At 36.7% G+C, this 21,257-nt stretch overlaps 1 protein-coding gene across 4 annotated transcripts in view; it reads right to left on the bottom strand.

The window, feature by feature from the left end:
- Positions 1-21,257, bottom strand: part of LOC102686174 (astrotactin-2) — a 627,894-nt gene that overhangs the window by 212,872 nt on the left and 393,765 nt on the right. For all 4 annotated transcript variants that reach the window (XM_069183294.1, XM_015367152.2, XM_015367153.2 and 1 more), the window contains 2 exons: positions 16,552-16,718; positions 13,156-13,344 (listed from right to left, as the gene is read on the bottom strand). In XM_069183294.1, coding sequence (XP_069039395.1) covers positions 13,156-13,344; positions 16,552-16,718 — 356 coding nt within the window. The remainder of the gene's footprint in view (positions 1-13,155; positions 13,345-16,551; positions 16,719-21,257) is intronic.

Genomic DNA, 21,257 nt, shown 5'->3' with positions numbered 1-21,257 from the left:
TAAACACAATCTAGTTTCAATTACTTTTAGCTTTATTCAGGGTGAAAATACAACAGACTTGTTTTGCAACATCAGTGTAATGCTGAAATCAAAATAAACAGTATACATTAGTTTTAAGGTTATCTGCCAGTTTGCCTGTTGTTAAATTGAGTTAATTTGGCATTTTTATTTACCTAAGAGCTTTGTTCTATTACTGTGCATTCATAAGACCTATTATATGATGATTCAAAACTGGCCTTGGACTGTACTGGTAAGAGAGTCTCTTTAGACATAAATCTATGTTTTGCAGAATGCACACACCCTCAAGCCAAACGTGTTTTACTCTTGTTGTTCTGCATATTAATATACTGGAGCTTTGCATTGGCTGCATTTTTTTCTCCTCTCCTGGAAGTTTATCATACACTTCAGACACACCTCTCCTCATCAGACTTATTTGCTTTCCTGTTATTTCCTGCTCTGAAAAAAAAATGTCTTCCTCATTTCTAAAATGGTAGCAAAAAACAATGACACAGCAAATTCCCTGCCTTACAAGTCAGGGGGGAAAATAAGGACAGACAGGAAGAATTATGTGATAATTATAACAAAATAAAATCACTCTAAATTAAATTCTATAATTCTGCCATGTTTCCAGACACCCATCTCTGTTTTATATATCCCTAGGAAGCATCCCTAGTACAAGATTTTGTACTAGAAACTGGTAGCAGCTGTCAATAAATGAATATGATTCTAATGTGCACAAGCTACATTATAACTTTTTTAATCTGTTGTTTAGTCTAGTGTTGAACTTAGTTTCTTTTTCCTCTCCTACAGAAAATGTTAAACAAATAACTAATCAATTAGCATACAAATCACTCATGCTCACGTATAAATATAACATTTTAATAGATAAGGTCCAATGCAGATTGTAAATACGCACGAGAGTCTATATCTGACATCCCTATTCTTGCTTTTGATGGGCCCCAACCCAGTGTGTTTTACAGGTAATCAATTAACTTACAAATGTCCAGACTTGGAAAGATGTACTTATGCACTATTGCAGGTATTAAATAAAAAGGAACATACAACTCAGCTTCCAAAGACAAGAACTGAAGAAATCATTGGCTCAAATTATCAATAGCATACAAACGTTTTTATACTTTAGAAATAAACTATTTCAGGAAAGGTATCAAAATGTATTGAATTGAATCTCTCCATTACAAGAGATTCAGACCTTGAATGGTTTCCCTTGGTTTCTTGCAGTGCAGGTAATCACCAACAAGAAGACATTAAACTAATTGTTTATTAAAGGATGGATAAAATCTTTGAAGCACACAACAAACCAATTTTCTTTTTTGCTTTACTAACGACCTATATGATAATTTATTTTCTGACCTTCATGATACCAAGGGGTTATAAATGTCCCCAAAACATTCAGTTTTCTCTTCATTTTATCCACTTATATTTATCTGTCGTCTTTTACTAAGGAAGAGTTTTCTGAACTGTTTTAAAAATATTGTGTTTTGTCATTTTAAGCAGCCATTAAACCTGTCTAATCCGAGTACATACAGTTTGATATTTGTTACAGAGTTTAAAAAGAACATCATAAAGATTACAAATGAGAGTAGGACTTTCAGGTTCGTTTTAAGTCATCCAGCTGTTTTAAGAAAAAGCCCGGTTATTAGCCTCAATCAGTTGAGGATAGTATGAGGTATGATTCTGTGTTGCAGCACCGCTGGACCTTTATACTGTACGAATGCCCTTCAGTTTCATCTTAGTAAGATCAGCCAGCTCAGCTAATGTATACGTGTGGAACACATGAACATAAGAAAGGAATAAGAGACTTCAGGCTAACACTGACAACGATAAGCCCTTGCCCCGTATTTGCCTACAGACTAGCTCCAGAGAATGTTTCCATATGGAGGAACGGTCTCCATATATAAGGAAACCAGAACTTACAACAAGTGACATATAATGTGAAGCACATTAAAAAGAGACATCCATTCATTATCAGAAAGCCACTTATTCCTGGTAAGAGTTGTGGAAAGCCCAAAGCCCAGAAGTATACACATGGCAGAACTAAATCCTGGACAAGTCATTAGACAAGTCCATTGTAATTGTAGAAATAAAATACTGTATCACACCAGCTCACTGATTTAGACTGAACCACTAGTTTTAAAAAGTTTGGAGGTAGGTTTGCGAAGTCTCAGTAAAAAAAAAGTTTTCAAATTCAGTGCTCCAGTGCAGTGGAGTGATGAGCAAAACAAGCCTATTTCTCTTAAACTGTCAATTTTGTAATTTCTATGAAAACCAAAATTCAGATGAAAAATAATAGAAGAGATTTGTTCTGAATAGAGAAAAGAGGAATTTCTCAGTTGAAAGAACAGCAAATACCATATGACAGAGAAGGGGCTTCCAAAAAAAAAAACCTCTGATGCCAGTTTTACATCTTCTTGTGCACTCGAAAGAAAAAAAAAACAGCTGAAATAAGCATCAGATTTTGAAAAACACCAGCAGATGAGACCCATTCTGAAAACTAGGTCTCTCTGACAATTCCCAGAGGAGGGTTTGTACACCATATCACTTGCTGTGGGCTTAAAAGCCTCTGCCAAGTTTCTGACACTTGCATTTCTGGAAAAGATACTCTACTATAGTATAATGAATGCAGAGGTTGCATTCCTCAGGATGGGCAAGAAAAAGCTTAGGTATGCATGCATTTTTGCTTACATTCATTGTTGTGGAACTCCACAAATATACTTTAAAACTAGAAAAAAGATTGTTCCCTCTGTCTTTGCGAAATGGATTATTACATTAAAAATGATTGAAATAGCATAAAATTCCATACACAAAAAAATGGAGAAACCACCTACACATTGTCGCATATACTGTAAAATTCTAAGTACTGTACTATACAATTCTAGGCTGACAGAGAGCTGGTTTAGAAGTTTTTTTGTTCCCATCTAGATTGCGGTTTTGCATAACAAGGAAAAGGCACTGAGTGATATTGATTAATCCAAAAGAAACTCTGCAAATACTGGCACTGGAACAAGTGGGTTTCCAACTGCAGATAAAGCAACAGGTTATTTGAGAAAAGATCTTTCTCTCTAACAGTATGCAGGTGTCCAACACATCTAACAAAAAACTTTTGGATTACCGCACAGGCAAATTAACACTATTTTTTCTAACAGGCAGTTCCACTTTTCAAATGCACACACATGGCAAAAGATAAGAATTAGAATACAAACAATTTGAAACAGTCATGGAGACAATACAGCGGTCAATTAGAGAGAACGCAGCTTGTTTTTGCACCTGGCCCACAGTGACTTGCAAAAGTATTCAACACCTTGCAAAATTATCACATTTAGTTGTTTTAAAGTGTTTATTCTTATATACACAATCTACTTGGGATATTAAAAAAAACAAACAAAAAGAAAGACATCAAAGGAATAGATAATTCGTATGAATGAAAAATGCAAACGTCATTTGATTATATCAGTATTCAAACCCCTTGCTGTGACAAAATTAAACTCTTTTAGGTGCACAAAATTACTTTAATGAGCCACGTAATTAGTTGTGTTACCTCTGTGTGCAACAGTAGTGGTTCATATGATTTCAGAATAAATACATGTATCTTTGTAAAGTCCCTCAGTCAATGAATTTCAAGTAGAGATTCAACCATGAAGACCAAGGAACATTCAGAACAACTCAGGGATACAATTAAAATAAATGTACAGAGCAGGAGAATGGTACAGAATATTTCAATGACCCTCAATGTCTCTTTGAGCATGGGGAAGCTGATCATTTAGAAGTGGAAAACACCCAGCTACTGCCTAGACTGGGTTGTCCCTTCAAAGTGTGCAACTGAGCAAAGACGAAACTGGTTAGGAATACTACAGTAAGGCCAATTGAAGGAAATACAGAATTCAGTGGCCGAGGTCCTGACTCTCTGTGGTCATTAAAAATCCCAGGGTCTTTCTCAAAAACAGTAGGGGTGTAACCCCAGTGTCCTGGCCAAATTTCCCATTGGCCCTTAACAATCATGGCCTCCTAATAATCCCCATCTATGAATTGTATTCATTACTCTGCTCTCCTCCCCTGGTGTGTGGGGAGCGTTCTGGCGCACTATGGCTGCCGACACATTATCCCGGTGGATGCTGCACATTGGTGGTGGAGGGGAGTCCCCATTACCTGTAAAGTGCATAGAGTGGAGTGTCCAGAAAAGTGCTATATAAGTGTAAGCAATTATTATTATTATTATTATTATTATTATTATTATTATTATTATTATTATTATTATTATTATTATTATTATTATTATTAACTTGCATACTGTACATAACAATAACACTGAAAAAGAACTACAGTATGTCCAGTAAAATCAGTCTAAAATGAGCATAAGCACAGTGAAACATTACAAAGTATTCAGAGACAAGACAGTATGATGAAAACCTGAGAAAGTTACTGTATGGTGAAATAAAAGCACTGCAAACCTACAGAAAAATTTGTGTGCAGATTTAGCAGAGTAAGCTTTCACAAGCGTCTGCATCTCTCACTTAAACACTAGTCTGCACCATGCAAGTTGTGCTGAAACTAGTCCTTCAGAGTTTTGTCTGGTATGAATTATGGAGCCAAGTGTGATTTAATTGCAAGGTGTTGGACCAGAACTGCCTGGCCTGTTAGTCATCTTGCCCATTGACGCATGCACACCCATCTTTAGGATCTGTCCACAGACTGAGTTCATCTGATCGCCAAACACTACACATTGCTTCATGGCTGATCTGTAATTACCATCCAAGAGATGAACTAAACAATCCCAGTTGTTCTCCTCTCATTACTGCCAACTTCAGCTTAAAGCTAATTAATTCAGCTGGGTGTCAAGGTCTGTTTGTGCAGCATCATTATCCACGGAAAATGGAAATTTACTACTCATTTGTGTGAACACTGAACAAGATGAATATTTTTTTCCATATTTGCAAAGATTTTAGCCACTGGCAGTAACACCAATATTTCAAAAGAAGGCGGCTGTCCACAGCTTAGCAGGCAGATGGAATCCAAATCTTTAGCATATTTATGCATATTAAATTTTAATAAGTTTTGCAATGATCCCAAAATAAACATATATGTGGTCTGAGAGAGAACTAGTAAGATGACGTGTTGCATGCTGCTAAGTTCTTTATTTGGAGATGACATCTGAAAGTATATCTTGTTACAAATAAAAAGGGAAGATGTTTCTTCAATGCATATGAAACCTTTGATTCGTTACAGATACCATTCCCATATTTCCCATATCCATTTAAAGAGATTATCTTAGTACCACAGCATGTAACTGACAAACAAATATTAATATTCTCATCAACTGATGTGCAGGAAGCCTTCTAGAATTTCATTTTAAGAACTGAAAACTGGAGGAAGATGCAGGCGACAGAAGGGAAATTAACCTGCCAACATGTAATCAGTTTTATTGCGCAAGCTTCTGCAAATGACATAAGCACAATCTTGCTGATAGACCCATCAGGAGAAACATGAATTCCCAGAATTGAACATATTTCCCTTGTTAGCAATGGTTGCAATTCTGTAAACTCTTTCTACAGTGCCTTGCATTGATCCATTAGCTCACGGTTGCTCCAGTTTTGCTTTTGCACAGTTAAGAGGCTTGGGTCACAACCTCTCCAACCAAAATGACAACAATGGCATTGAAACTATTACTGTATGATGTTTAGTTTTAATCAAAGCCTCAACAGTATTAAAAAAAGGAGTCCTCAGATAAAGAGTGACATTTCTCATCCTAAATCCAGAAGCTTTCAGAACTAATGCTCTAACACCATGTATTGGCTCTGAATGTCCACTGCATGTTTTATTATTGGTGGTAATGGCTACTTGCAATACTTACTGTAAGTTACTTTTGATTTTATATTTGAACTTTAAGCCTTTACTGAGGGTGATACCTCAGTAGAAAATGTTTAGAATCCCAGCTTTAATAGGTTCTCTTGTACACTCTTGCCTAGGCTTTTTAATTTTCCCAGATTAAATTGGTCAACATGAATTTAGTCCAGGTATAACGGTTAAAGCATCAAAAGACGAAGATCACCCTGGGCTGTTCAAAATGCAATGTTAGCCACTGTAGAATTTTACAAAATTAAAGACGAAATGTAAGGTCTGCTGCCAATTTTGACTCAAGCAGACTTGTTCAAAATCATTGGAAAAAAATCTAATAATTAAAGCCTGTAAATTACATCCCACACAGTGCGCAATTTAAAAGAAATGAACTACTGAACTATCATTAGACAATCAAAACTTTATGTTTTTAGCTTAAGAAGCCATCTGTGGCTCAAATACCATCTGTTCTCCAGCTCAATGTGAGACCTATGTGGGAGTTAAATTTGAATTTATGGCTACAGATTCTGCAGGTGTCAGAGAAAGGCTGGTCAGTCAGTACTGAGGCAACGAATGCATATCCTGCTGGAGGGTCTGTGTAAATGCAGAATTGGAGTGCACATTGATCGGGTGGTACGAACAGTGTTACTTTCTGCTGGGTGTTCAATGTCACTTTAATGTGTGTATCTACCTGTGGCAAGTAACATCAGTATGTGCATGTCCAACAGGATTGTCACTGGTACTGTGGTTTGTGCACCACCTGTTGAAGTGTTACTGGGACTGCAAGCCCACTAAGCCCACAGTATTGAGTTCAGGGCTGCTGCTAAACACCTGTGAATTAAATCAATGGTCTTATGATAAATCGTAGGAGAATAGATACCTATATACAGTATTTCATGTGTATCAAAGGGATGATGATTTTTAAATCTAGTCCTGACTGTAAGAAAATGCTTTCAAATGCCAAGTCATACAATATAAATTGTCCCCAGATGTTTTAGCAGGGACATTTACGGTATGTCTACTCTACACCTTATTGTGAAATAAAATTGCAAAACAAATTGTGACAGATTTTTAAATAACTTAATTCTCATTATCATCTCTTATCCTAGTGAGAAAACTACCCTGGACTGCTTATTGCAAAAAAAAAGGCATTTCTGTTTTTTCTGTCTTTCTGAGGAAGCCTGTCAAGACATAGATTCAGAAATGCAATTACACAAAACATTATCGCAGCTCTGAAGCCAGCTAAAAAATGCTTTTATGTATTAAGCATCCTATAAAAGGAGATAGCAGATTAGTGTGTGTTACTCACTTCTAGTCTTCCGTTTAAATGAAAAAAAAAAACAGTTAAGTGAAATGGAAAACATTGATAATTGTTCCAGTTATTTAGTTGTATTGTTTCAGGCTTTTCTCTTTTACCAAGACTGACCCTAATTTTTCTTTGCTTATTTACACATTGAATTATTTTGAATACATAAACATAATGGATATGTACTGTAGTCTAGAACGTGCTGTCAGCAAGGTTTTCTCTAAAAGGACTATGTAGTATTGAGTCACTTTTCCTGAATATTAAAAACAAAACTGGGAACACCGAAAAAGCATAGGTTCGGGAACGTGCATTTGTACGACTCAGTCAAAATGTATTCGTCACTAAATACCATTTTAAGACACCCACCCTAGGGTGAGTTTCAATTACTAATCACTGTTTTTTTTTAAGTCATAACTTTCCAGCATGAATCAAAGACCTAAGCTTTTCAATAGGTACAAATAAGAAAAAATGTCCAGTAGCTATAGACGTCCTTGAAAAAGTGAAAAACAGTGAAGCCCAAGATGACCAACACATACACAGCTTGCTGCCAGCTAGACCCATATTTCTTGCACTTTTTGAGGTAAAGCAAGTTTTTAACATTGCCCTGAAACTGGAAAAAATTAATGAGCCCATTGAGTATTAAACCTTTGCTAAATGGATCTGTGCATTTTCTAAGCGTTTTATCTAATTCAAAGTAGCAGGGGATCCAGAGCCTATCCCGACAAGCTTTGCAAAATGGATATATTGTGCTAATTACCAGTCTTATTGTACAGTATAATAATGGTTACCAGCTAGCCCCATAACTCAAGAGCTGCAGTTTCAGCGGATTTCATTTCAGAATGTGAAACACAGTCAAGGAATGTCAATGCTTCTATTGTTTAGCAATACACAGCACAGCACTTTATGATCCAGAGTAAAGTAATAGCCTGCAAAAAAGGCATGTGTTTTTTAGTAATGCATCTTCCTATGCACTGTTAATTCCTTATTAAGCTTTTTTTCACAATTCTGCTCATCCTACCCAATTAATAAAAAACAAAAGCCCGTGAGACAATTTTAAAATCATGATGTTCGGCCAGAGCCTTTGCCTTGGCAATAATCAATGTAATCACGGAGTCAGATGACTTCAGCAGTAGCCTCGTGGTTTTCTTCAGCAGGCAAATGTACTGTAAGTGAATCCAATATTTCCTAACCAACATCTTATATTCCACCAGACTTACTGTCATATTGGAAAGAAGACTCTATCAATATTTTAATAAAACTGTACACATTAAGTATAACTACAGTAAGTAGCCCCATGTCTTTCTTATTGTTTATTTTGTAAAGGCTTTCTATTTTTCATCTTATAAGTCTTTTTGAAACCATGGACATCACTGGCATTTCCACTAAAAAATCTCCAATTCAGCAAAACCTCACGAGGACTACCACAGATGTTAAAAGTATAAAGGTTAAACAAGTAGAAATTTTCGTGCCTTGGCCAACATACCTGAAAATCTTTGTGGCCCATCACCTTAAATCATCAGCTAGAATAAGTGAAGCAGGGATCTCCTTTCACACTCTGTCTAACAGAATAAAAGGTCACAAAGGCAAATGCACCTCCTAATTTTGATAAGTTTGTGACTCAGAAGGGTTTTAATTGAATACCTTTTATTCTTGTGAAGTATATACAGTAGGTTGTGAGGCTTGGAGCTTTGTAAAGCTCGGGTACAGTATATTCATAGTGTAGTGTGATTAAGTTAAGGCTTTTCTGAACTGTACGGGGCAATGCTTGGTAGATTTCTTCAAAGTATTTTCTACATAGTGATCTACAGTGTATACCCAGTGTGGAAATTCAATGACCATTTCAAAAAGAATTGGTTACCAAAGAGCAAGATTTTGAAATACCAGTCTTAATAAAGTTATTTAAAATGCACTACGGTATATACAGTAGACTGTTCTCTTGTACTCAGGACACAGAAAGGATCAGAGGAATCATAGGCTTTATGAAGCAGAAAAGTCCATAAGCACAGACCACTTGAAATAACTTTTGTAAACAAATGTGTATTACAATGCATTTTTTACAATGCATCCTTGCCGTTTTTAGAGGCTCACACTTGGCATCACTGCTACTTTACATTGATGGATGTTGGGGGAGGGGAGATGTGGGCAAATTCACATTCACAGCACTATTGCCTGTTATTTCTAGCTTTTAAAATCCCTGCCATGTCATTGGATGGGGCTCTTCCACTGGTATGGTATCAGAAAATGTTTATGTACTGTAAGAAAGGTGTTTCTTACAGTAGAGTGAGCAATGATGGCAGTAGGAACCAGATTTTACCCTGCAATCTCATCTCAAGGCTTACTTAAATGGACTGCTTGTTAATAACCAGAAAACCTCAGATAACACTGTGTGCTTTGCTACAACTGCACTTTAATTATTTTATAACTTTGCTTTCAGGCAAGACAAGCTTGAAGTCAGGAACAAAGTAATATGAAGGCACTAATTGAATTGGTTTATGAGAATGGTTAGAGAGCAGATGACTTTTCGCACTCTTTTTTAATCTCACACAGCTACAGAGATGAATTTGGCTCCAATTATCTCTTAAAAGATCTTTTGATTTTGTGTCCCCAAATAAAAAAAAAATCACATAATTAATATTAAAAAAGAATTTTGTGTAATAATCACAAGGTGTTACAAATGATCGTACTTTCATGAGGTGCTAAAACGCTCATGGTGGCTGTCAAAACCAACTGCTTATCGCAATGAAACACTGGGAAGTGTAACATGTTTAACAATACTTTGAATGCTTAGACACGTCACAATTTACGATGGCATATCTCTTACACTACCCACACTGCAGATCTACATACATATTTATAGATTTCATAGAATTTCCTTTGCCATCTCAGAGCAACAACAGTAAAAGATGGCCTGAAGACTTAATGGACATCATTAAATCTCATACATTATAGCATGACATTTTGAAAGGTGTCCTAATATTATTCCATATGGTGTAGCGTGATGAATCACCCACCCTTCTCATTTTATTATCAAGTCCTTAATGAGAGTAGCTCTCTTGTTTTACAGAAAGAGATCTCTGCTTCTGAGGACATGAAGCTTGTGCCTGGGGAGGATACTGTGATAGATGAATGACACAGCCTGAGGCTACCCCTAAAAACCCTTAAACCCTTCCTGCTAATGATCACAAGACAGATATTACTCACAACCCCCAAGAGGCTGGGCACTAACACTGCACCTAACTCATGTAACAGCACCAAAAGGACTGAACCAGACAACCTAAATATCCTGTCAGATTGCCTCTCATGCCTCTAATGCTTAATCCCATTTCCCCAGCACATATTCTGTTTCTTTCATTGGAAAGAATCAAATAGAATTTTGGAAATTATGGATATTTAAAATAAAATAGAATATTGATTTACATCAAATGTGTACTTATTTTTCTTGCATGTCAGAAAAGACTTTCTTTTATACTTACATATGCTTGTAATAAGATGGTTTCCCTACTTTGTTCCTGTGACATATTTGTCTTTTTAATATTATCTGATCATTTTATAATGCTAGCAGGAGCCTTATTTTTAGCGAAGGTGTTAAGTCAGCACAAAACAATTAAGAGAACAAGGTTTGGACTGCAGACTATAAAACAAACATAAAACATACAGAAGAATAGCTTAACAGAAAGAACACTCAATCATTAATAGATAATATTTACATTAAGCATATGCTATGTAACCAAGCTCAACAAAACGTGGGATGACCCCAGGCACATTCAAATCAAAGAAACATATTTGTGGTCTATTGAAAGCTGATGCTGGATTTGAGGAGTTCTTGTGGATATATAAGGAGTAAATTAAATAGGATTCCAAATCCATTATCAACAAATCTCTCTGGCATCAATGGCTGTAACAGGAGTAAACCTCATCTGATTTGTCTATTACTTACACATCATTGATATCTTGGCTGATGCAATCCTCAATGACTCTGCACAAGCACACTGCATGCATTTTCTGAAGACTTCCTCCAAAAGAAGGAATCCATCCATTTTCTAACCGCATTATTCAACACAGGGTTGCAGGGGAACCGGTGCCTATCCCAGCAAGCAACAGGTAAAGATAGGATACACCCTGGACACAAACACAGACATGCACACCACAGCTAATTTTTTCAAAAGCCAATTAACCTTCCTTTGGACCGTGGGAGGAAACCAGAGCCCCTGGCGAAAATAGGCAGAACCAAGGAAGAGATCACTTTATTGCCCATATACAACTTCTTGCATTAGGAATTTGTCTTTTTCACATACCCCCAGCTTGCTCTCCATGAGACTAACAGGCACACAGCTGGGGAGAGAGAAGCTTGAGGTCAGAGCACAGGGTCAGCCATTTATACAGCACCCCTGGAGCAGCTGAGGTTCAGGGCTCGGAGTAGGATTTCTCTGCTGGCCACGGGATTTGAACCAGCAACCTTCCAGCCACAGGCACAGATCCTTAGCCACAGTGCCACCCGGCTCCGCACCTTGACCCATGCAGATAGCCCCCAAGGTCTAAAATTAAACCCAGGTCCTCACTGTTGCAATGACCAGCAATGCTAACCACTGTGCTGTCCCCTTATTTATTTTTCACACTCCATAGAGCAGGCTATCCATCCAAACTGAGCATGAGACAACAATACCCTGGTCACAAAGCATTCAGATGATAATGCAGACATGTGGCATAAGGTTTTGTTGACTGGAAAAGTTTGACAAAATCTGTCTGAATGCCAAGCGTTATGTCTGGCACAAACTCAAAAGAGCAAAACATCTAGTCTACACTATCTACAGTATACTGCAAAGCATAGTTGTGGTACCCTTTCATATGAGGGACTGAGAATCTTGTCAAGATTAGGAGGAAAATATAGTATGGACCAATTTATAGGCAAATATTAGAGGAAGACTAGATTGAAAATGAACTATTCAGTACGGCAATGGTTCAAGACACAAGGGCCAAGGCTCACTGTGGTGACTTTACAAGAAATGTTTATTCTTGAGTGGCCCAGTCGACATCCTGGCTTGAATCTGTCAGACAATCCGTGGCAACACATGAAAATTGTCACCCATCATTGATTCCTAACAATCTCGATAGAGCTTTAGCACCATTCTGATGTGCAAAATTGGTATGGAAAACATTCTCAACAGCTTGCAGCTATAGTTACTGACACACGGTAGGTGCTCTCACCATGCATTGACTCAGGGGGTGAACATTTATGCAATCAACATATTGTAGTTTTTGATTTTCCTTTGCAGGTTTTCTTCTGAGTAATACCCACTTTCACTCAGAGAAGTGAAACACATATACGTTATTTGTAATTTAATAAAATGCGACATCATTCAGGAGCGAAATCTTTTACAAGGTACTATATACAGTATATTTGCTTTCCCCAGTGGTAATTTTAGCAGGACACTGAATATGAAAGTGAGCTTCGAGATAAAAAAAATCGAATGCAAATTGTTAGACTTTCCAAATAATACAAATTACACAGCCAATTAAAAAGAGAAATAGGAGGAAAACAAAAAGAATACTAAATACAGTAGAAATACCTTTATATAAATCAACTTCAAATGCAAAGACCCACACATTTTTTATTGACTTTTCTTAAGATCCTTCCGGCAAAACATTTTTGATATATATAATTGGTATTTTTCACTAAAAATACGTAAGCACAGTTATGGAAATGGATAATAAACATTTCAAGTATCCTTGGGCGATGCTTAAACTTGTTTTATTTCCTTTTAATTTATATATACTTTCTGCTCTGCTTATTTACTGTTTTTTCCACCAACAGACATATGTTCAAATGGATTCCAGTGGCGATCAGGTATTACTGTATATGGCTCTGCCTACATTTATTTTTCACAGAGAAGTATTGGAGAAGAAGAACAGAAGAAGCTTGTTACTCCAGTTTATACTGTACATAGGGTGATTTGAAGGAGTAACGCTCTGTGAAGATAAGGAAAGCTTCAAGAACTTACCGGAATGTCATTTGGAAAACCTGCCCCAGGTTGACTTCCTGGGATTTGTTGTTGTAGCCATGAAGCATCTCTCCAAAAAGTGTGTCATTCAGCTTGGCATCAAGTCTCTGGCACTTGGGCCCATCACAGGCATCAGAGAGTAGATTGCAAGACCTCCCGTCTGGTGCCAGTCTGTATTCCTCAACACACCTGCCAAATAAAGGATGCAAAACCTGATGAAGGTGTTGCTTTGGACTACGAGCAGACTCAGTAATCCCTTTAATGAAGTGCAGCACTCAGGTCTGGGATACTGTTGCCAGCAAACACTCTTTGGCTAATCACAAATTAGGACCAACCAAAGTGTAGCAGCAATATATTCATTGCAGGGTCAGACAGAATTTCCAGTAGGAAAACTGTCTCACAGAGGATAGGAGACTGTTTAACCAACATAAAGAAACAAAAACGCAGATGTGTTTGGTAGATTAAAATAGCTTTTGTCATCTGAGGACCAGTTAAGGATGTATTTAAAAATAAAACAAAGGAAACAACAACAAATATACAAATAAAAACTGAACTGCCTTCATGCCTGACACATACTGTACTTGTATAATACCCATATACATACAAAAATAAATGCAGTCTAGCTGTGGGATAGATAAATATCTATATCTGACAGTTTTATTGCCCGTGAAAGAGAGCGGGGGGGGCTTGTGTTCCCTGACAGAAAGAATATTATTCTGAAAGCTTTTTCTCAAGGTCATCCAGCCTCAGGTTTGTGTGTGTCTTCTCCTACAAATGCAGTTTAACGTGTCTTAACATAGTGCATCATAATGAAGATTTATACAGGTTTATATTTCTCAAAGTTTTCAGTATAACATCTTCAGATTACTGTTAAATCATCTTCAGCTTTTGCTATCTTAAGAAACCAGATTAAAAGCAGCTGATGTTTGTCAACACTCAGACCTACAGGACACACATTGATTTCAATTACTACATTTTTAACGTAGCTCCTCTATGCATACCAGGTACAGTTTGAGAAGGGTCCGAGTGCTAGCAGTGTTTTACCACTTGCTTTGTTATATACAGATTTATTCTTTCTCATAAAATAGGTATTAATTGTGCAATATGTGCAAAATAATGTACAGTAAGTTTAAAAGAGAAAATTTCACAGTAGCTGCTCTGAAGCCTCCCACAGACAAAGTAAACACTGCTAACTGAAATATCCCCCCCAATTCACACACATCAGACTTGAAACCTTGTTTAAACTTTTCTGGTTTCAATTATCTACAAGATTCTACCCACATTTAATTAGCATTACACGAGTATTTCATCCTCTGGCAGCCTGGACATTAAAAGTGTGCTGTGGCACTTGTGGTATAGTATTGCAGCTCTACCATTAAATACTAGCTGTAGAAATACAGTGAAACCGTACTAAACCTATGCAATATTCATATTAAAATTAATCCTGAACTCATACTAAGACTCAACACACCAACATTTAAATTAAAGTCTTCTTGATTCCATTTTAATATAGTATCATTTGCTATATCTTTCCACCAAAGTACAGTAATATTATAATGTGCAGTATACTGTATATGGCATTTCATGAGAACCATTGGATGAAGGCATAACATGTCTGCTACCTGCTCCAGAGAAATACAGACAAAAATACTGCCTATAAGCCTGCATGCACTTGGTTGGGTAGCTGGGTACTGAACATCTCAGTCACTGAATGAGAACTTGAGTGGGCAGTGAGTGGACACTCACAGGTTGAGATGGAAAATTCACCAGATCAGGGCAGTCCAGCAATTGAAACCTGCCAGGATGACTGTCATACTCCAGATGTTATGTAAAGATGCTGAACCATGCCTTCACTGGCCAAAGGTGGAGTAAACCAAGGGATATATCTATGTTGGCAATAGCTTTTAAGTCCTAGAGCTTCTGACTCACTCCCCAACTTAAATTTAAAGAGGCACTGTATAATGTAAGAGAGGCAATGGGGTTGTGAGTCAGTGAGACTTTCATGGTATAGGAGTCCAGCTGTGCAAATTTCCAGTTGAAAGTGAAGAAGCAGAGGGAAATGAAAAGCTTGAGTAATACCACAGAGATGCATTACCTATACTTAAATTAATATATTTTCCACCTATTAACTGAGGCTGACCTCTAAAATACATGTATTCCTTCTTCTCTACTGGTGTTAAGGAAGAATGAGTTAGCTATGACTCTTCAAATTATTGCCGTTGCATTACTTTGACAATTTTATACAGTAAATAATAAAACACTAGACATGCATTTTTAAAATAAATCAGTTTTTACATACTTTTGTAACAAACAAAAATTATTTTTACAAAATATTTTTTTTCTGTTGACTTGTTGCAATGTTTTTCCTAATTTAAAAATAAAATCCTGTTTTGACCTTCCTCAAATCTCTATTCACTTGTACCTCTAAAGCATCTCAGGATGAATAACAGAATAATCACTTCATGTTGCTCTACTTGCTACCAGGCATTTCAATGAAACAGCCTTTACTTCTTTTTTTTACAAACTGCTTTTTTATTATAATAAAGTTTTTTTTTTCTCTTGCAAATAAGATAGAGAGAGAACGGTTGCTTTCTTCTTGCAAATCAGCATTTTGATTACAGGAAAAAATCTAGAAATGATATATGGTTCCACATTACACAACGCATGTTGCTGTATATGATCAAACTAGGAACAGCACTAAGTAAAACGCAGTCTGCTTATGAATCTCCATCTGTCAAAGTATCTGTACAGAAACATTTATTCTTAACAGATTTTGCCTTACAGAATTTAAACAAAGGAGATCAACGCTCGCTTCAGAATATAAGCATAATGATTTTAGGAGACTGAAAAGAAAGTCGGGAAAAAAAGGCATCTGTTTGAAATTCAATCAGCTCCTCTTCACGTGTCAGGTTTTAAACAATAATTTTGTCAGTAACCAGAGGCAGGAGGAGGACAGGAGCCCAGCTGAGCGAAACTGCAGTGTCGACCACAGGGATGCTTCACTGAACAGCATGCTGAGGCCATGAAACAAGCCCTCTGAATGTTGATGTTCTTGGGAATTTTTCAGAAGGAGTGTAATTCCAAATGCTTCCAAGTCATTTGCTCAAAATGTGTTTTTTTTTCTTTTGTTGGAAATAAAGATACTATCATACAGTATGTTAGTAGTAGAATACAGTATATAGTAGTACAACCCCCTATATAGTAGCATATATGTTATACAGTACATAAGAAAACAATGTTTGTGCCTTAAGAAAAATGCAGAGTGTGTTAATAGAGTATATAATTTTCAGCCAGCTCATGTCTTAATCTGTAGAATGTACTACACTCTGTGGTGCACTGGTTTCACAAAACATCAGCGATTTTAGTTGCAAATGACCTATATTCCTTCATTCTTACCCACAGAACATGAGAACGTTGTTGGAAGTGGGGTCATCTGGCAGGGGCACCAACTGCTGTAGACATAACTGCTCACAGCCCCCATTGAAGCCATCGGAGCAGTCTGTACCTTTGGTGTAGTCATAGCAACCTGAGCCATCCTTCATTGGCCGGAGACCTGCAGGGCACTGATGGAAGAGGGCACAATTAACACCTGTATCCTTGTGGGGATTAAGTTAATTAACTTAGAAAAGCCTTTGGCACATGTTAGTTTTTATGTTTAACCATACTATACATTGTACAATAGATTCGCCTTACAGAGAGCATTTGATCACACTGATATCGACAGTCTTGTAAAGAGGAAAGCTATCCTTATTTCATAATTCAGATATTCCATGCAACAACTGAGATTCATGAATTACAAGGCACAACAAAAAATTATCATTCTATTTTAAGCGCTTTAACAGCTCTTGAAATCACAGAAAACAACCTGAATCAGCATCATGATACAGTATACAGTATCAGGAGTAACACATAATTCACGTGTTTATGTCTTAATGAGTACTACCACTTAACTACAGTATGCATAAGTTATTTATAAGCACTTAACAAGCTGTGTTTCAGTAATAAAATGCTAATACTTCACTTACAGTTTATGCTAAAGGTGTTACTGCTGAAGGAATCACGAAAAAATGCTACCATCAAAATATCAACGCACTTCCTCCAGGACAGCTGCATGTACATTTGAATGAGCAGCACTTACACACCCTCAGGCAGTTAGTTGATTTTAGTTGATTTCACGTTGGACAGTCCCATAGATTTCTTCTAAACATTTTAGAAGCCTACAATTATGTATTAATGGAAATCAAGAAGTGTATTTCTTACTGTTTCTGGGAGTATCATTGGGCTTTAATTGATTAACAACTGTTACAAAGCTGATGTAGAATAGCAATCAGAAAAACACAGCTCTTACGATAAACACTACAAATATGTGAAGTACTCTTTGAGTGATATTCAGAAGTAGAAAGGCCTATCATGCACTATTAGAACTGGCAATAAAGAAAAAAATACACCTGACATGAGAATACCAGAGACCAGATCCTCTGTAATCAGTTTACAGCACAGTTTGCAAGCCAAGTGAAAGCTATTCCCTTTGATGAACAATTGATGAACGAATGGATCAGATTTCTTGTACATGCTACTCACTACAAATTCTCAAAAGACAAACTCTTCCACCATCAGGTTACAGGCTGGAAGAGTCTCTTAGGTCAGGACTGTGATTAGCACAACTGGGAGCAGCTCAATGTCAGAGCACCATTCCAGTGGTGTAGCAGAGTATATGTAGTGTAAAAGGCACTCATTAATTGGTCAAGGGGGCAGAGAAACCTGCCAAGTCCAAAATGGCGTACAGTAGGTGTAATGTGACTCCTTTTGAGACTGTCCGTGGTTGGCAAGGAAACCAAAGTTTGCCTTGTTTACCTGGGTATGACAGAAACAGCACATCCTAATGCAAGTTACCTAATTAATGTTAGGTAATTTAATAAGCTAGCAGTAAAGGTAACATCAGGAAGGGAATAATATTCTTATCTTAGCAATGGTTGCTTATACTTTGAATAGCTCTTTATACATCATTATAATGATAATTCAGTAGTTGTACAAGTGTGGTAGGTCGAGACAAGATTCTTGTCTGAGCCAAATTATTCAAAGAGCAGTGGGAATGATCAGCCATCCTCTGTCATCTTGTCAAATACAGGAGGAATATTGGTGAAGAGTAAAGGTGTGCCATACACATAAACAATTTGCATACTGGGAAGTACCTCATGCACTACATACTGTTGGATGTAATCTATATGATCAATTGTCCATGTGGAAAAGTATATATAAATAAAAAAAACAGAACTCAAAGAAGAATAGAAATCAAATCTCGGTTCCATTAGGTGTCTTAAGTTTACTTATCCGCTAATGCTAATTTTGCTGAGGCTAATCATGTGATTTTCTTTCTTAGATATACTGTAAAAATCCACACCCCTAAGCGATCTGTTGATATTAACTATATTTTTAAAGAAGGAGGCATCCTGGATAGTCCGGCTCACTATTTGAGCTCCTTATAAAAAGAACATAGAAATATATTTCAAGAGTATTCTAATATTCTATTTAAATAAAAGCTGACAAAAAACTTAAATGCACTTAAAATGTCTATTTATGTCTATGTCTATATTCATGTCTATTTTTATATGGAGATCATTCTATGTTATATTTTTGTGTTTTGGTTTGTTTACATATTATTTTATGTGCATTTACCTTGGATTTTCGTATACACAAGTATTGCTGTTATTTTTGAAACATTATTATTAATGGTCAGATGTATGCATTTATTCCAAGACTGTTTCTTTTAAAAATGATGGTTTCCTCTCATGAGGAATAGTCAGCAATTAAGACAGAAGTGTGACACGAATGTATACAGAAATGTTAACGTGCTTGACAAGTTCTAATAAAAACAAAAACATTAGAACTCTAGAGTGCATAAGGCTCATCTTATTAATTTCATTGATTATTTTTAACAGCACCTCAACAATGTAGGAGTGTGTTAGTCTTTTCTCTGTCTTGGAATTTACAACTGTTACCACTGAATTCAATGTTATACACTACCTTCTGTGGGTTTATGTCGTATAATATGCCCTAACTCACCCAGACCCTTTAAGAGCTGTTTGGATTCAACACTTCCAGAATTATTCATCCAAACTAGTTTTACACTTTGTTTTCTCTTAGCTCAATGCCTGCAATGGTGTGTTTTTTTTGTGCCTAGAGCAACTCAGTCACTGCAAACATGAGGGCTCAGAATGTAAGAAGACAAGGTACATTTAGCAAATGTATGTAATATTCAGAACAGATCTTTATAAACCAGACGTGAGATGCTGTAATAAAGGTGAAGGTTACAGAGAAGCCCCCAGCCTTAGGGCTGATGGTAACTTTGTTGAAACTCTTTAAACATTTTAAAAGAATAATAACACTTTCCTAGTTTGAATATATTATAGGGATAGATCAAAGCTGTCTATAAAGGTATCAGGAAACAAATTAAATGAAATAAACAAAAGTCTCGCAAATATACTGTATTCTCTTTTGAAGCAAAATAATACCAAATTAGTATAAAATATCCCATTTTTAACATTATACTACAGTATAACTGAAGGTTCTTTATGATCAGATGTGTGTGGTTAAGATAATGACAACATAATCCAGGGAAACAGCTCACAGATCACAAGTCTTTTGCTGTGCACTGATGGAAATGTAGGTAAAATAATGCTTCCAGACAGACTGTTACTTTGTGATTTAGAGGCACATCAAATAGATCAATAAACTGTATCAAACCTATCCACTACAGCACAGTGACCCAGCAGCTGCACAGGTAGTGTAACAGATGGCTCTCAGAAGGGAGACTTTGCAATCAACATTCTGAAGGATGTTTTTACAAAGCGAGCATGAGCTAAATGAAAAGGTCCCGCATGAGCATTTAAGTGGGGCAATAAATCAGCACCAGTTCTACACTAATGCAACATTGTATAATAGTTTCATTTTAACATTAAATCGTATATATTTTCTTTATATTAAAAGACTATTGACTTGTCCGGTAATCCTACTACTAAGGTGAATTATATATTACTGTATCTGCAGAGATAGACCATTGTGTATTCACATGTATATTGGAGTTTCATGCCGTGTAAAGAATTTTATGTAGCAGTTCAGGCCACAGGTCAGTTTCAAAGCACATATACCGATACAAATGCAGCAGCTCATGCACTCCCACACTTAAGGAGAGCTGATGCATGCACACACATAGAAAGCTGAGAACAGCTGAATTCCACAGTAATCATAATTCGTCATCGCAACCATCCAAAATGTGATTTATGATCACATACAGTATTATTATTAATATAATATTGATTTCACAATTTTAATTCCTGTTAAACAAATTCTAAAAGCATGAGGAAGGCTCAACATTGGAAATATCACATTCCATTCATTCCATCTGAATTATTATTTTTACTGTTTTTGGTAAAGGTTGAGGCATTAGTGTGGTGGTCAGCTCTACGGACTCACAGCTCTAGGTTCCTGACAGTGTTGCATCTGTTTGTGTAGACTTTGCAGATCCTTCCAACTTCCAAAAAGACTGGTGAGAATTAATTTGGCTATCCCAAACTGGATCTATTTGAATGGTGGTGTGATGGACTTACTTTGTGTCATGTGCACTTCTATCAACTGCTCCCACCTTGAGCTTTTAAGCTTCAGGGACAAGTTGTGGATCACCTTAACCTTCGCTAGGACAGGTGATAATCATTGGGTGCACCTGATAAATTACTTACTTGGGGAAATAAATGGGAACCAACAAAGGAAAAGGTGTTGTTTTCAAAGATATTTTTGTACTGAGAATGACAGAATTCCATTACTTCTGCTGGATTTAGCAGTGCACTACCAATTAATGCTAATCACAATTAACAAGAAAGTGCTTTCTTCAGTCCTGAAATCAGAGTGAATAACATCAACGGTACTCAAACCTCTGCTGCTTATCAGCAGCAGGAAATATTTCACTGACAGAAACTTCAGCTGGGAATCACATTTAGTTCAGATTGAACTGTTCTTATGGTGCACCTGCTCAGGTTTTCTTTTCTGTAAGCTGACTGATGAAATATACTTTGAAAACCACGAGGCTGAGGAACATTAAACTAATG

This window comes from Lepisosteus oculatus, chromosome 24, assembly GCF_040954835.1.
Source record: "Lepisosteus oculatus isolate fLepOcu1 chromosome 24, fLepOcu1.hap2, whole genome shotgun sequence".
Taxonomy (NCBI): domain Eukaryota; kingdom Metazoa; phylum Chordata; class Actinopteri; order Semionotiformes; family Lepisosteidae; genus Lepisosteus; species Lepisosteus oculatus.
Note: the sequence above shows the minus strand (reverse complement) of the source record. Positions and strands in the feature narration are given on the sequence as shown.